At 46.0% G+C, this 15,050-nt stretch overlaps 1 protein-coding gene across 1 annotated transcript in view; it reads right to left on the bottom strand.

Moving 5' to 3' along the window:
- Positions 1 to 262: 262 nt before the first annotated feature.
- Positions 263 to 15,050, bottom strand: part of LOC140392282 (broad substrate specificity ATP-binding cassette transporter ABCG2-like) — a 336,441-nt gene continuing 321,653 nt past the window's right edge. Inside the window, exons 12-14 of the mRNA XM_072477599.1 lie at positions 5,155 to 5,244; positions 2,993 to 3,111; positions 263 to 548 (exon numbers count right to left, since the gene is read on the bottom strand). Coding sequence (XP_072333700.1) covers positions 401 to 548; positions 2,993 to 3,111; positions 5,155 to 5,244 — 357 coding nt within the window. The 3' untranslated portion in view covers positions 263 to 400. The remainder of the gene's footprint in view (positions 549 to 2,992; positions 3,112 to 5,154; positions 5,245 to 15,050) is intronic.

Below are 15,050 nucleotides of genomic sequence, written 5' to 3'. Positions count from 1 at the left end.
AACAAGAACCCACAAACAGCAATGAAATAAATTATTAGATAATTTCTTTCAGTTGTATTGGCTAAAGATAAATGTTGATTAGGCCAACTCCTTTGTTCTTCTTCAAATAGTGCCATGGGGTCTTTCACATCCACTCGAGAGGGAAATTAGGACATCGATCAAGTATTTAATCTGAAAGGCAACACCTCCTGACAGTGAAGCACTCCCTCAGTACTGAATTATCATCCTAGTCAATGAGCTGAAGTCTCTGGAGAGGGTCTGTAATGCACAATCTTCAGACTCACAAGTGAGGGTGTCTCTCATGAACCAAGTCTGACACCTTGTCCCAATTATAATTATGCATTGAATAGCTCTTGTAGATCTCAAGCATAACATATAGTCATTCTCATTTTTGGAAGCATTATGTAAATTTCCTCATAAACCTAAGATTGCCATATGCTATGGTCAGAAAGGTTATTGTCATGCAAGCAAGTACAATAATATTCCCCCATATAGCCCACAAACCAAATCCGCTTCCTTGCCCACACAAGTATTCTTCACCGTAACATCTAAAAGAAAAACAAAATTCAGTTTAAGATGCACTGTAAAAGTACAAATCATATCTTAAACAGTGAACAAGTAGTAGTAAATTTTGCAAAGCTGAAATGTAATTACTGCAAAATCAAAATGAATCATAAATCAGGTGTTGCCCAACTCCACAGATGATTCTCTTAGCCATGTGACTATTGAGAAAGGCTCTCACCTGTGAAGCCAGCCTTGTAAAATTGACCCTTTCAAGAAACAAATACAAATGTTCCGGGTTGGCGGGTGATCACAGAAAATACAGAGCAGAAGAGGCACGCCGGCCTGTCGAACCTGCAACAACACATGAAAAATACCTGACCTACCTACCTAATCCCATTTGCCAGCACTTGCCTCATAGCCTTGAATATTATGACGTGCCAAATGCTCATCCATATATTTTTTTAAAAGGATGTGAGGCAACTCGCCACTGCCATCCTCCCAGGCAGTGCATTCCAGACTATCATCATCCTTTGGGTAAAAAAGCTTTTCCTCACGTCCCCCCTAAAACGCCTGCCCCTCACCTTGAACTTGTGTCCCCTTGTAACTGACTTTCATCAGCTAAGGGAACAGCTGCTCCCTATCACCATGTCTATGCCATAATTTTGTACACCTCTATCAGGTCATCCCTCAGTCTTCTCTGCTCCAGCGAAAACAATCCAACCTCTCTTCATAACTTAAATGATCCATCCCAGGCAATATCCTGGTGAATCTCCTCAGCACCCGCTTCAGTGCAATCACATGTGTGGCGACCAGAATTGCACGCAGACTCTAGTTGTGGCCTTACCAAAGTTCAATACAACTCCAACATGACCTCCCTGTTTTTGTAATCTATGCCTCGATTGATAAAGGCAAGTGTCCATATGCCTTTTTCACCACCCTATTAATCTGCCCTCCTGCCTTCAGAGATATTTGGACTAACATGCCAAGGTCCCTTTGTTACTTGTGGCTTCCCAGTGTCATGCCTTTGATTGAATACTTCCTTGTCAAATTTCTCCTTCCAATGCGTATCACCTCACACTTTGCAGAATTAAATTCCACTTCAAAGCTTTTAATTTTCGAAATTTGCAGAGGCTTGAATAAGTTAAACAGAAATGAAATTGACTGTGAAAAAAAACACTTCAAATGTTTCCACCACATTAAAGGAAAGACTTTTACCTTAATTTCACCAATCTTTCATTTTGACATGCTGGGAGCGTTTCTTCAGACCCTCCTTTAGAACACCACCCTTCACCGTTTATGAGGCCCCTTCGTACCCCCCTACTCCCCCACTTTCATGGGCATTGCCCCCTCAGGCCCCAACCCATGGCAGTGCCAACCTTGCACCGAGGCATCTTGGCACTGTCAGCCTGGCAGTGCCAGGGTGACACTGCCAAGGTGAGCAGGTGGCAGTGTCGAGGTATCCAGGTAGCAGGAGTGCCAGGGTACCACTTCGCAATGCCCAACCATCCGGGTGTCTAATGCCTGGGAAACCCCATGAGGTGTTAAGTAATGGGTTAAGACACATTCAAATTAGTTGTCTCATTTATGTTAAGTATCCAATAATTGACACTGATATGTAAAGGGGCTTCAGGTGGCTTTTGTGTCAGGTGATGTGATTATAGAGTGTTGTGCAGAGTCTGTTAAAGTAAAATAAAGATGTTTGTGAAAAGGAGCAGAGCTTTTGACTCTTTACACAACAGCAGCTAAACATCTAACATGAGGTGCCATTACAACCAGTGCTAAATGGCACTCTGGTGAGGTCTCCCAGCAGCAAATGGTGAATCCTAGGGCCCAGTTCAATCTGGCGAATGCATATTTAAATGATTCTTTAGGCCCAGTGAGAGCAAGAACTCGATTGTGACGTCTCATGAGATTCCGTTAAATCTTGTGAGAGGCCTCTCTTGAGATTCTTTTTTCAAAAAATGTTCCCAATTAAGGGTCCACCTACCCTGCACATCTTTGTGTGGTTGGGGTGAGACCCACGCAGACACGGTGAGAATGTGAAAACTCCACACGGACAGTGACCCCGGGCGAGGTCAACGATGCTGTGAGACAGAAGTGCTAACTACTTCGCCACCATGCCGCCTTTTCTCTCTCTCGAGAATCAGTGACCTCGTCGCAACACCAAGTCAGGCACAACAAGGCCGTTGAATCGTTGCCTTAATATTGGTGTAATCGACAATTCTTTTGAAAGGTTTGGATAAAGCAGTGTCTGAAGCCATACCATACATAAATGTTATGGTTAAGATGTGGGAAAATTGCATGTTTTTCAATCTTCCTATTGAAATGCCCATCTACATATGAAGTTTTATAGGATCTTAAGAAAACCAAAAGCTCAAAGAATGTTGAAGCAACACTTGTAACTATTTAAAAAAAAATAATCAGCCATTTCTAGCACAGATAATAATTTTAAGCATTCTCTTCTAGACACATGACTAATGAAACTTACATTCCTTTACTTGGTGACATGCTCCCCGAGCAATTGGCTACTATTTGTGATAATGTTGTGTCATTCCTTTGTTTGTCATCACAGAAGTACAGATTTCTGAATTCATTCACTTGCAGTGCCTTAAAAAAATTTAAGAGTTACTTAAACTTATCATCAAGAGGCATGTTTGATTCCATGTAAATACAGATGAAGCATAAATCTATGTTGTTGGATTGCTTATCTGACATGAGTTACAATTTTTTTTTTCTTTTTTATAAATTTAGAGTACCCAATTAATTTTTTCCAATTAAGGGGCAATTTAGCATGGCCAATCCACCTACCCTGCACATCTTTGGGTGTGGGGACGAAACCCACGCAAACACTGGGAGAATGTGCAAACTCCACACAGACAGTGACCCAGAGCCGGGATCGAACCTGGGACCTCGGCACCATGAGACTGCAGTGCTACCACTACGCCACCGTGCTGCCCTATGAGTTACAATTTTTAACCATTAGACACAGGAAAGACAGCCTAGTCTTCAGTCCCCACTAAATTTTTATTTCCCTATCCATCCCTCCTTGGTTACTGTTTCAGACTGAACCAAACATTTAACAGCGTCAACATCCTGAGTTGAACTTCTAATCTCATACTCTCCATCACAAAGATCACCTACTTCTAATAGTCTTTCGGCCAGCTTCCACCATTCATAAACTAACCTCATCTATAGCTCTTGCACCATGCACCCATCACCTCTGTGCTCACTGACTTACACTGGCTGCGGGTCCACCAATAACTCAATTTTAAACTTCTCAACTTGTGTTCAAATCTATCCATGGCTTCTTCTCCCTAAAACCCTCTTGAGCATTTTGCATTCCTCTAACTCTAGACTCTTGTGCATTCTCCAGTTTTGCCACTATTGGTAGCTGTGCCTTCATCTTGGCTTCACATGCTCCAATTCCCCCAATAAACCTCTCAATCGCCTTGAAAATGCTTCCAAAATTCTATCTTTCAGGCCAAGCCTAATTAATGTCTCCTTCTTTGGCTCAATGTAATTTAAGGTTATTTTCCTGTGAAGCATCTTGAACTGCATTATTACATTAATGGTGATTTCGAACTGCATATTGCAGTTGTTGCTTTATTTGCTGCTTATTAAAATATGCAGGACATATGCTATTTGTTATTGATGAATTGAAAGTGTTACAGTGAAGTGATCTTTGGTGGAAAGCAGTATTTGTGATGAGTCATTTTAGGAGGCTGAATTTCTAGTTGGAGCATTGATGGACAAGAACATGAGTCAGATATACGGTTATAATGTTATAGGATCAATTTTCTACCCCAAGCACATGTTTAACAAAGCATAACACTAAATTATGCCTACATGTTCAGCTGCAGGTCTAACAGGTGTACACATGCTACCCATGTTCTTCTTATCTGCCACCTCCCTACAAACAGTGTTCCCACTATCCCAATGTAAATTAAAAGATGCTGGCTTGTGAGGTTTCTTTTTTTTTAAACCTATATTGTGGAAATAAAACACAAAACTGTTCTGTTTAGAACATAGAAAAATACAGCACAGAACAGGCCCTTCGGGCCACAATGTTGTGCCAAACTTTTGTCCTAGATTAAGAACAAATTAATCTACACCCCATCATTCTACTGTAATCCATGTACCTATCTAATAGCCGGTTGAAGGTCCCTAATGTTTCCGACTCAACTACTTCCACAGGCAGTGCATTCCATGCCCCCACTACTCTCTGGGTAAATATGGGATGATGACATCCTTGGGATAAGGACAAATAAAGAGACCATCAATTCCTGTGCAATAGACTTACAGAATTTCCTAAACTCCTGTTTTGCTGTGAACTCTTCCCCGGCCAAAGCCCATCTCCATAGCAACATTAATCACATGGAGCTTGCATCCAAATTACCTAACCCAACAGCACGTCTTTCGGACTTGTGGGAGGAAACCGGTGCACCCGGAGGAAACCCACGCAGACACAGGGAGAATGTGCAAGCCAGGAATCGAACCTGGGACCCTGGAGCTGTGAAGCAACAGTGCTAACCACTGTGCTACCATGCCACCTAATGGTAGAAATGCCAATTAGCTATCCTCTGTACCCCAACTATTTTGGAATTAAATAAACAGTTTTTTAACATGACATGAAAATAATCAATAACTTACCGCAAAGCTGTACCTCGGGATACTTAAGTATTGAAGCCAGCTCAGCCAATTTGAAATACTTGGCAAGTTCACAAGAAGGCCAGAAAAGGTCTGCCCGTAAAAAGTATTTACATAATTAGAAATGGAAAGTGCCATATGTTGCTTGTTAATTAATTATATAAAAGTAATAATATCTCTAAGAGAGGTTTGGTGGCATGCAGTCTCCATACAAGGCAAATCTAAATATGTCTACTACTGTATCAAATCTTCAACTTCTGAACAAAGTAATTTGGGTGAATGTTAACCCCCAAATATGGGTGGGTTGGAGTTGGATCAGGTGTTAAAAATTTGAAACAGATTTCAAACTTGATCTCAAAAAAGTTCCAACCTGCCCACTTCTGGGCTTATTGGAGGAAGCACAAGGGACTGGAAGCTAACCAGGTAGGTCGGTATTTCAAATATTTGATGAGGTTGACAGTCTCTGATTTAAGTAGATTTGCAGATTTAAATGTTGTTTTTACTGGCCTTGGGAAACCCAGAAAACCTGAAAGGAGGTAGGGTCAGCTTTTGGGAGAGGCTTAGTGCCTTTACTCCTTGTGGACCAGGAGGAAGAGGAATGCTTCCCCAAATGCCAAACTCAGAGGTCGAGGACTGGATCCCTTTCTCACCATGCCCCCTACCCCAAGATCTGGGATCAGACCTACCTGCTCATGCTGCAGAGTCCATTCTACCCCTGGAAGTGGTAAACATCAGTAAACAATCATGGCAGCCCACAGTTCTTTGAGTACTCTCTGTATGGAGACCATCCAGCAGGCATGGGAGGGGAGGATGGATTCTGTTTGCTGCACTAGCAGAAAGTTAGTTACTGTAACATTGTGCCTCACAAAAACATCAGCTTCAACAAAGTAAAATTCAAATTCTCATTGTCTGCAGCCTGGAAGAGGGGAACCTAATTTCTTGGCAACCAGAAAGAAGGTCAACAATTGGCAAGACCCAAGCCCACAGAAGGGTTCAGTAAGAGAGGTAGTAGCATAGTGGTATTGCCACTGGACCAGTAATCCAGAGACCCAGCGTAATGCTCTGGGGATTCTGGTTCAAATCCCACCATGGCAGATAGTGACATTTGAATTCAATAAAAATCTGGCAATAAAAGTCGAATGATGACCATAAAAGACTAATGATGACCATGAAAAACCTCTGGTTCACTAATATATTTTACGAAAGGAAATCTGCCTTCTTTACCTGGTCTAGTCTCCAGATGGATTATAGTTGGTCAGCATCTCACTAGTGGGGGGCTGCTAGACTTGGTGTGGGTGATTGCTGACCAGTGGGACACAATGGTCCCTCCCACCATCAAAACAGCCCATAGCATTTTTTCTCTATGCCAATGAATTTGGACTTCTTACTCTTGACTGTTGTCTTCTGTGTTGTGTTAACACTCTTCATGAAAACTAGAATGCCCTCTCAGGTCTTGCCAAACATTATATGGACCCTAGGCTGTCCGAGTGTCAGGCTTCCCCTTTCGATTGCTCCAGTTCAAAGAAATGCAAAATGCTAGGTTTGGCACCGGCTTTGTTACATATTTAGACATCATTCTGCCTTTGAGCTCCACTCCAGATTTTTTTGGCCAGTTTGCTCCCTTACCTTTCAACTCTCCCTAGGTATTTACAAGGCAGTGGAGCTATTCTCCTATAGCTGTGGGCTTGGTTAATGAGTACCACGGTGTTTCACATGGCATCGGCCCTGCACACTGCATGACTCGTGGCCAAACCATCTCCGAGTTCCTCTGAAGCCTTAGCTTATGGCTGTGAGAGACAAAGTTTCCATGTGTAATCAAGAAGAGGCACAGCCAAGGGCTTGCCTCTGGAGGGGCTGTGTATTTGACAAAGAGAGCCTCACATTTTTCTCTGTTTCTCACATTGCTTCTAGTCAGCGTTTTAGGATGAAATTGAGAAGCAAACTAACACACAAAAGCAGGAAGCATTAACTCTTTTCACCCGCACACTGGACACATCACATCGACCCGTTGGTCACATCAGACATTAGGAGCAGAAAATTCCTCCATTCTACCACCCAGCGATATAGTAGTTTAAAAAAGCATCAATTTTTGATGGGTACCCGATCACTGTCAAACTCAAAGTCCTGTTTTTTCTGCTCTAAGGAAGTAGACCATCCTCCCCAAAACTACAAACAAATGACAATGTTTAGGCAGGGCGCTGCAACCTCGCTGATCTCCATTCTGCCCACCACTGCTAAATTAACTCCAGAGTTAAATTACTAGGATGGTGGTGGTATTCATGGGTAGTTACAGAAAGCCTTCTGAAGCCTAATTAGCAGTACAAGGCCTGGGAGTAGGCATCATCACTCTCCTCTGGCACCAAAATAATACCTTGTTTGGGTTTTGGCTCAGTCTGAGACTTAGACTAAAATTCTTCCTCATCTATTCAAGGCACTTCTGGCCCTTTAACTGGATCCCTCCATTTTGAGTGTCCTTCTCCATCTTTTTGCTTTGACCTTGGCAGGCTCTCTCTGGTGGGGATACTACCTGTACCCTGTCCTTCAAAAATAACCAGCCCCGATTCAGAAAAATGTGTTAGGATCTGGGAGGGCTGAGTGCATGAGTACAAGTCTGAATCTGATTCTTGTGCAGCCAGGAAACGGAATGTGTGGAAAACATAGGCAAAGATATTTCAAATGCATTAGAGTGGGTAACAGTGCCGACAACAGGAAGAAATAAACAAGTGGAGGTTTCATCAACACAGCATTTGAATTGGGGATAATGGGCGCAATCCAGCGGCCTCCTCATACCGGTGTCAGGATGAGGCTGTTGAATTTCATGAGACGTTGCGATCTGGATCTCGAACTCACTGAGCGTGACCCAGATCTACGTATTTAAATGAGCCATTAGGCTCAATTAAATATGCATTCATTGGTTTCTTACGGTGCCCAGGAACTAATGGCTGCGCCTGGGAGACCTTGCCACGTGCCGTTTAGTACTAGCTTCCATAAACGTGGACGAATCATAATGGCATCTGGGGGGGTCTCTCAGGCCATTAGAGACACCTAGTTGGTCAGGGGCACAGCAGGGCAGCACCCTGGCAGGCCCTCTGACAACTGGGTACCTTGACACTGCTAGGTTGGCAGGGTCACTGCTAGGGTGTCAGGGTTCCTGAGTGCCAGGTTGGCACTGCCAGGAATCAGGCCAGGGGGCCTTACCAGGTAGAGGGGGTGGTGAAGGGGTATTCCCGGGGGCCTCCCCCAGGTTGGTGGGGGGGGAAGAGGGGGCAAAAATCAGGCGGGAGCTGAAGGGATGGGGGGGGGGGGGGGAGAGGATCGGGCCAGCCAAACAAAATGGCACCCAATCTGCAAGCACCAGCAGGAAATAACTCAAGTGTGGTCTCGGCAAAGGTGGCACGTGGCGGTGGTTAGCACTGCGACAACGGCACTCAGGACACGGGTTCGAATCCCGGCCCTGGTCCGTGTGGAGTTTGCACATTCTCCCCGTGTCTGTGTGGGTTTCACCCCCACATGATAGGTGGACCGGCCACGCTAAATTGCCCCTTAATTGGAAAAAAAAATTGGGTACTCTAAATTTATAAAAAAGAAAGTGTGGTCTCGGCGGAGAGAAATGTTCCGAGGCCAAAATATCGGCAGTGTGTCGTTGAACAGCGGGGTGTTTCTCGACACTGCAGCTGCTGAGAAACACTCCGCCAATTGCACCCAAAACCAGGCATAGATTTTTTTCCTTTGAATCGCACCCATAAGACCATAAGACCATAAGACATAGGAGCAGAATTAGACCACTTGGCCCATCGAGTCTGCTCCTCCATTCAATCATGGCTGATATTTTCTCATCCCCATTCTCCTGCCTTCTCCTCATAACCCCTGATCTCCTTATTAACCAAAAACCTATCCATCTCTGTCTTAAAGGCACTCAGTGATTTGGCCTCCACAGCCTTCTGCGGCAAAGAGTTCCACAGATTCACCACCCTCTGGCTGAAGAAATTCCTCCTCATCGCTGTTTTAAAGGATCGTCCCTTTAATCTGAGATGGTGTCCTCTGGTTCTAGTTTTTCCTACAAGTGGAAACATCCTCTCCACGTCCACTCTATCCAGGCCTCGCAGTATCTTGTATGTTTCACCAGGCAATACCTCGCAGTATCTTGTACATTGCCCCTCCTGTCCCACCAGGGGCGACAACACTCTTGACCACTGCTACTCATAAATCAAGAGCCTACCGTTCCATCCCCCGACCGCACTTTGGGAAATCAGACCATAAGACGGTGCTCCTTCTCTCGGCATACAAGCAGAAACTCAAGCGGGAGAATCCAGCTCAGAAGGTCGTGCAGTGCTGGTCCGAGGAGACAGAAGAGCTCTTACGTGACTGCTTAGAGACAGTGGACTGGTCCATATTTAAAAACTCTGTGACTGAATGACTGTGCACCGTCACAGACTTCATCAGCAAATGTGTAGACGACTGAGTGCCAAAGAGAGCAGTACGTATGTTCCCCAACCGGAAACCATGGCTCAATCTCAAGATTGACTCCCTACTGAAGGACAGATCTTAGGCGCTCAAGTCAGCCGACCCTGACCTATACAAAAAATCCACGTACGATCTCTGCAAAGCCATCCGAGATGCCAAGAGAGAATATCAAACCAAGCTAGAGTCACAGACAGGCTCTCCGCGATTGTGGCAAGGACTAAACAAGATAACGGGCTACAAAGCGAAGCTGAGCAGTATCTCCGGCAGCAGCGCACCCCTTCCCGATGAACTCAATGCATTCTGTGCTCGGTTCGAGCAGGTAACCAACAATCCGCCGTTGAGTGCCCCAGCAGCCCATAACTCACCTATACCCACCATCACAGGTTCCGAAGTCAGATCGGCCTTCCTGAAAATGAACCCTCGGAAGGCGATGGGCCCGGACGGGATCCCTGGTTGTGCACTCAGAGCCTGCGCGCACCAGCTGGTAGAGGTGTTCGCGGACATCTTTAACCTGTCCCTACCTCACTCCGAGGTCCCCACCTGCTTCAAGAAGACCACCATCATACCGGTGCCAAAGAAGAACAAGGCAAGGTGCCTCAACGACTACCGTCCGGTGGCCCTGACTTCAGTCATAAGAAGTGCTTCGAGAGGTTAATCATGAAGTGCATCACCTCCATACTCCCAGAACGCCTTGATCCACTGCAATTCGCATATCGTCACAACTGGTCCACAGCAGACGCTGTTGCTAACTTACTCTTTGGTTCAATTGCTCTGTTTTATTACCTTTGTTCTCGAGTCGCCAGGTATCCTTATGATACCGCCACGAGGTTCAAGTCCGAGTAATGATCAATAACCCAGTACACCGATTAGTAAGATTCAAATCAAAGCACATTTATTATACACAGTAATCGCTACTCATGCACAAATTCTACGTCTAAGCTACTTCTATAACTAACAGGCCTATTCTTAACTTCGGACTGGCCCACCAGGTCAGGGGAACAAATGGCCTTTCATTCGGGTTCTGAGTCTGCGGGATTCAAAGTTGGTACGGATTGGTAGCTAAGAGCGCCTATCCAATAGCGAGCATTGAATTAAGACTTACTTCGTCGGGGGTCATTGCACCGGTCACGGTCAATGTTGGTTTGTGTTGCTGGGTGACCCGGGCAGGACGCAGAGGTGAAGAGAGCTGAAGAGAGCAATTTGAACTTGGGGCTTAACTCTTATAGTCCCCAGGGGCTTCCCGCCTTGCGGGGAAGCCCCAATCGCTTTGTTCGATTTCTCCAATACTGGAGCGGTTCCCTGATCGATGGGCGGTCTTTAGGTGCTCGTTCACCTCCTTTGTGTTGGCTCCTGCTGGCGCCGAGGAGTCTGGCTTTGCTTTGTGTGTCCAAAATGTTACTTATTGTTCCCAGGGATTGCTCATCAGTATGCAGATGGCTGTTACTTTGTTATGCTGATGGTCGCTGGTATCGATGTTGTCTGGCCTTTGCAGAGGTAAATACACAGCAAACCTGCAGCTTCTGGATTCTGTCTATGTTGGCTGACTTTCCCATCAGCCTTTGCCGTTCACCATTTTAAATCGGGAGTTGGCCAATTTAGGCGGCTACACTCCCTCCTTGTGATCCTAACGCGAAGCGTGAAGGATCACATAACTACGTTGCTTTCCATTCCCTGACCTGGGGAGCACGTCTTTCATAGCCTCTACACTGACCATAACTATGCAAAAAAAATTTTAACTGACAATTCTAAGGGGCACTATGTCAAACAGGGACATGCATTACAAAACAAAAAATTGGGAATCTCTAACTATCCTTAATACCCTACTCTCACTTAAACATTTCATCGCTCTAACTTCCTCAACCATAAACAAAATCATAGCAGTTTATAGACATTTTTCCTGGCTTGGCAGACAAGCTCAGGATCGTACAATTGCTCATGAACATTTCTTTACATTTCTTTATTTGCAATCAAAACGCAAATGAATGCTCTTTATTATAGATCGCGGGGGTCGGGGGTCTGGTCGTATCCGAAGATCGGGGATCTGATCCTATATACCGGGGTGCGAGCGCGGTAGGCTCTCCTTCTCCATTTTCTTAGACGCATAGTCTGCACGATGCAGCAGAGTATCACCAATACCAACAAGGATTCTATTACGTAGGACAGGGAGTACCAGGTTATAAATGTGTCGCACCAAGATGGTGCGATGTCGCTGGTGACTGGGCTCTGGGTACTGTGGGGAAGTGGCTGGGGGGCTTGAGGTCATGGGGTTCGCGTTCACGCGCAACCAAATGTCCAATGTGATGATGAACCATCCGAAGGAAGTCCTCATGGTGCTTCTTCTTTCCCTTTTCTTCTCTTCTCTTCTCTTCTCCTCTCTTCTCCGGTCCTGGAGTTTCTGGAGTTCTGTGGAAATCAAGCATAGTGTCTGTAACTATCTTGCTTTAACATCTCATACGATAGTCTGTCTGTCCATTAGTGCCAATTACTCCCTTTATAATTGGTCACGATGTGTGACTCCCTCATTTTTTTTTCAAAAACTGAACTTCAGGACAAGACACACTTTCAAATAACGGACCTGTGCGAGCTGTCTCGCAGACTGTGCGGTTTACCATCCAAATGTTTCAGGATGTAAATAGCATGTGGTCGGCAACCTAAGGGTTACCTGAAACAAAACAAAACTTTTTGAACTAAAATTTCCAAAATGAGGTGCGTATGGGCCGCGACGGGTAAGAGTTGGATGGAGTTCCCGGGTAGGACGGCTACCAATGCCGTGTCTCCCCTACCCGAGCGTAGTTGACCAGAGGGGGGGGTCCCAGGCAGGGCGGGTCCATAGCCCTTTCTCCACTGCCTGACCAACCGACAAGAACGGGCAAGAAATGTAGTCATCGTGGGGCGGCTGCCATAGTGGTTCTTTCCTTGAACCAGAAGGGCAGTTATGAACGGGCGTGTGGTATCTGTCGACAGATGAGTTCCGCTGAACTGGCGTCTGGGACCTTAACAAGTGTCTGCAGACAAGCGTCTGGCCAATAGCAAGTCTCTGTGGGCAAGTCCTCAGAGGTTTCGGCCGAAAAGGCGTGGGGCCATGGAAATATTTTTTCCTGTCTGACATACAACATTTAACAAAAAGTACAAACAAAATACAACATTCTGCAGGTTCCATCAGAAAGGACACCTTTTCTCCCAAGCGGTTCCTTTAAACCATCATCTGGACACCTCAGTTATCGGTTGCGAACAGGGTCGCAAAGGGGTTCTTGTTTTGGGAGTCAGACTCAAGGTCGTCATCTTCTCCCGGGTGCCAAACTCTTGAATGCATTAAGGTTGATAGGGCTGCATGGTGGGATTTCAGATTGCTCTCGTCGTTTCAGACGAGTCTGTATGAGTTGTCTCTGTGCCAATAGGTGGTGTCTAGTTGTGTGGGGACGGAATCGGGGTCGTCATTGTGGGTCGGTGGTCGGTGGTAGGGTTTGTTGAGGAAAGTGATCATGAAGGGATCACTCGGATCGTAGTCGGAGTCACTGGGTGTGGGTCCTGTTGCATGGGGATAGTAGGGAGGCATGCTATGGCTATCGTCCGAGTCACTGTCGCTGTCTCTGCTGCTGCAGTCTGTGGGCGTTCCGGGGCGGAGTGTACATTTCGGGGGTGGAGTCGAGGTCGAGTCCGTGGCTGGGCTGGACGTGTTGGGGGATGGTAAGGTTACGTTGGCTGTGGGCGGGGTGTGGTGTGCTGCGTCGAGCATGACATGGTGTGAGTGGTTAGACTGTGTTCCATATGCCTTCAGCTGGTTGATATGGAACCACGCAGTCTTACCGTTGGGGTACTTTATCTTGTATACGGAAGGGCTTACTTTGTCCGCAATGGAGTACGGACCCGAGTACTTTGGTGACAGGAATGTGCTGGGGTTGTATACAGAGAGCATAACTTGCTGTCCTACACTGTACTCAGTCGCATGCACTGTCTTGTTGAAACAAGCCGAGCTCTGTTTTTTTTGTGTGCCCAATTTCACTGCGGCTGCTAGCTGAGCCGTTTTAACATTCTCCACTAATTGCTCTACTGCTTTCTCGTGTGTGAGGGCCGTCACTTCGGGGCTGGTCAAGACTAAACAGGAAAAGGAAGGACTGAGTCCCAAGTGGTGTTGTTTTGCTGGACCATTTTTCTGAGGATGGATTTTAGGGTCCGATTCATGCGCTCCACGATACCACTCGACTGTGGGTGGTATGCTATGTGGAATTTTTGGGTGATGCCAAATATCGTGAGGACGTTCTGCATGACACGTCCCGTAAAATGGGAACCTTGGTCGGATTCAATGCTGCGGGGGAGTCCCCATCTTGTAAAGATGTGGTGGGTCAAAATCTTGGCTGTGGTTTTTGCAGTGATTGTTCTGGCTAGGAATGCTTCCACCCATTTCGTAAACGTGTCTAGCACCACAAGTACATATATATAACCATTCCTGCAAGGTGGCAATGGTCCTATAAAATCAATCTGGAGGTTAGGGGCCATTAACGGGTCGGGTGTGACTAAGCTCAGCCTTTTTGGCATATCTGTCCGGATTATTCTGGGCGCAGATAAGACAATTCTCGATGTAGTGATTTACATCGTCCTTTAAAATCGGCCCCCAACAAAGCTGCTTGAGGTGGGTTGTAGTGGGATCGATTCCCTGATGTCCATGACCGTCATGGAACAAACAAATCAGTTGATTCCTGTCATGTTCAGGAACCACATAAAGGGTGTCTTTTAACACCACACTGTCATGTGTGGTCAGAGCATTTTTAAATCTCTCGTAGGGTGCTGGGTACTTTCCTTTTACAATCTCCCTGAGATTGCTGTCCTGCTTCTGGGCCTCTACTAGATCCTCAATCCTAGTCTGTGAGACCTGAACTGCGGTCACTGGTGCGCTTTCGGGGGGTGTCCAAAAGTATCCATGCCTGGAACCTGCTTTAGCCAGTGCGTTGGCTTTTACATTTCCAGGGGGGAGGAACGATGGTGACTACGAACTTTGACTATCCCAAAAGTCCTGTTCTGTGCTCTCTCTAAGGTGTGACGGAGCAATGGGGCTGAGGGGAGGGGTTTACCATCTGCAGAAACAAATCCTCTTGCTTTCCACAGGGGCAGGAATTCCGTAAGGCTGTTGCAGACATGGAGGCTGTCCGAGTATATGTCTGCTGGGCTGGAGAAGGAATCTGGGTGTTCCACTATATATGCGATGGCCGCAAGTTCTGCTGCTTGCGCGCCTAAGTGTCCTGGCAGTTTTATTGCTATTTCTTCTAGGGCGCGTCCCTGCGCGTCCTCGACATATATACCGTAACCTGTTATGCGCATCCCATCCAATACTGTGGAAGATCCATCCACATATATCCTTATGGGCTCACACGTGCCTGTGTGCTGGGGGCTTTGGGTTGAACTACCTATCTTTCTGGGGGGCGTTTTAGCAATAAAGG

The sequence above is a fragment of the Scyliorhinus torazame genome, chromosome 16 (genome assembly GCF_047496885.1).
Source record: "Scyliorhinus torazame isolate Kashiwa2021f chromosome 16, sScyTor2.1, whole genome shotgun sequence".
NCBI lineage: Eukaryota > Metazoa > Chordata > Chondrichthyes > Carcharhiniformes > Scyliorhinidae > Scyliorhinus > Scyliorhinus torazame.
The sequence above is the reverse complement of the archived record's forward strand: the minus strand, read 5'-3'. Positions and strand labels throughout refer to the sequence as shown.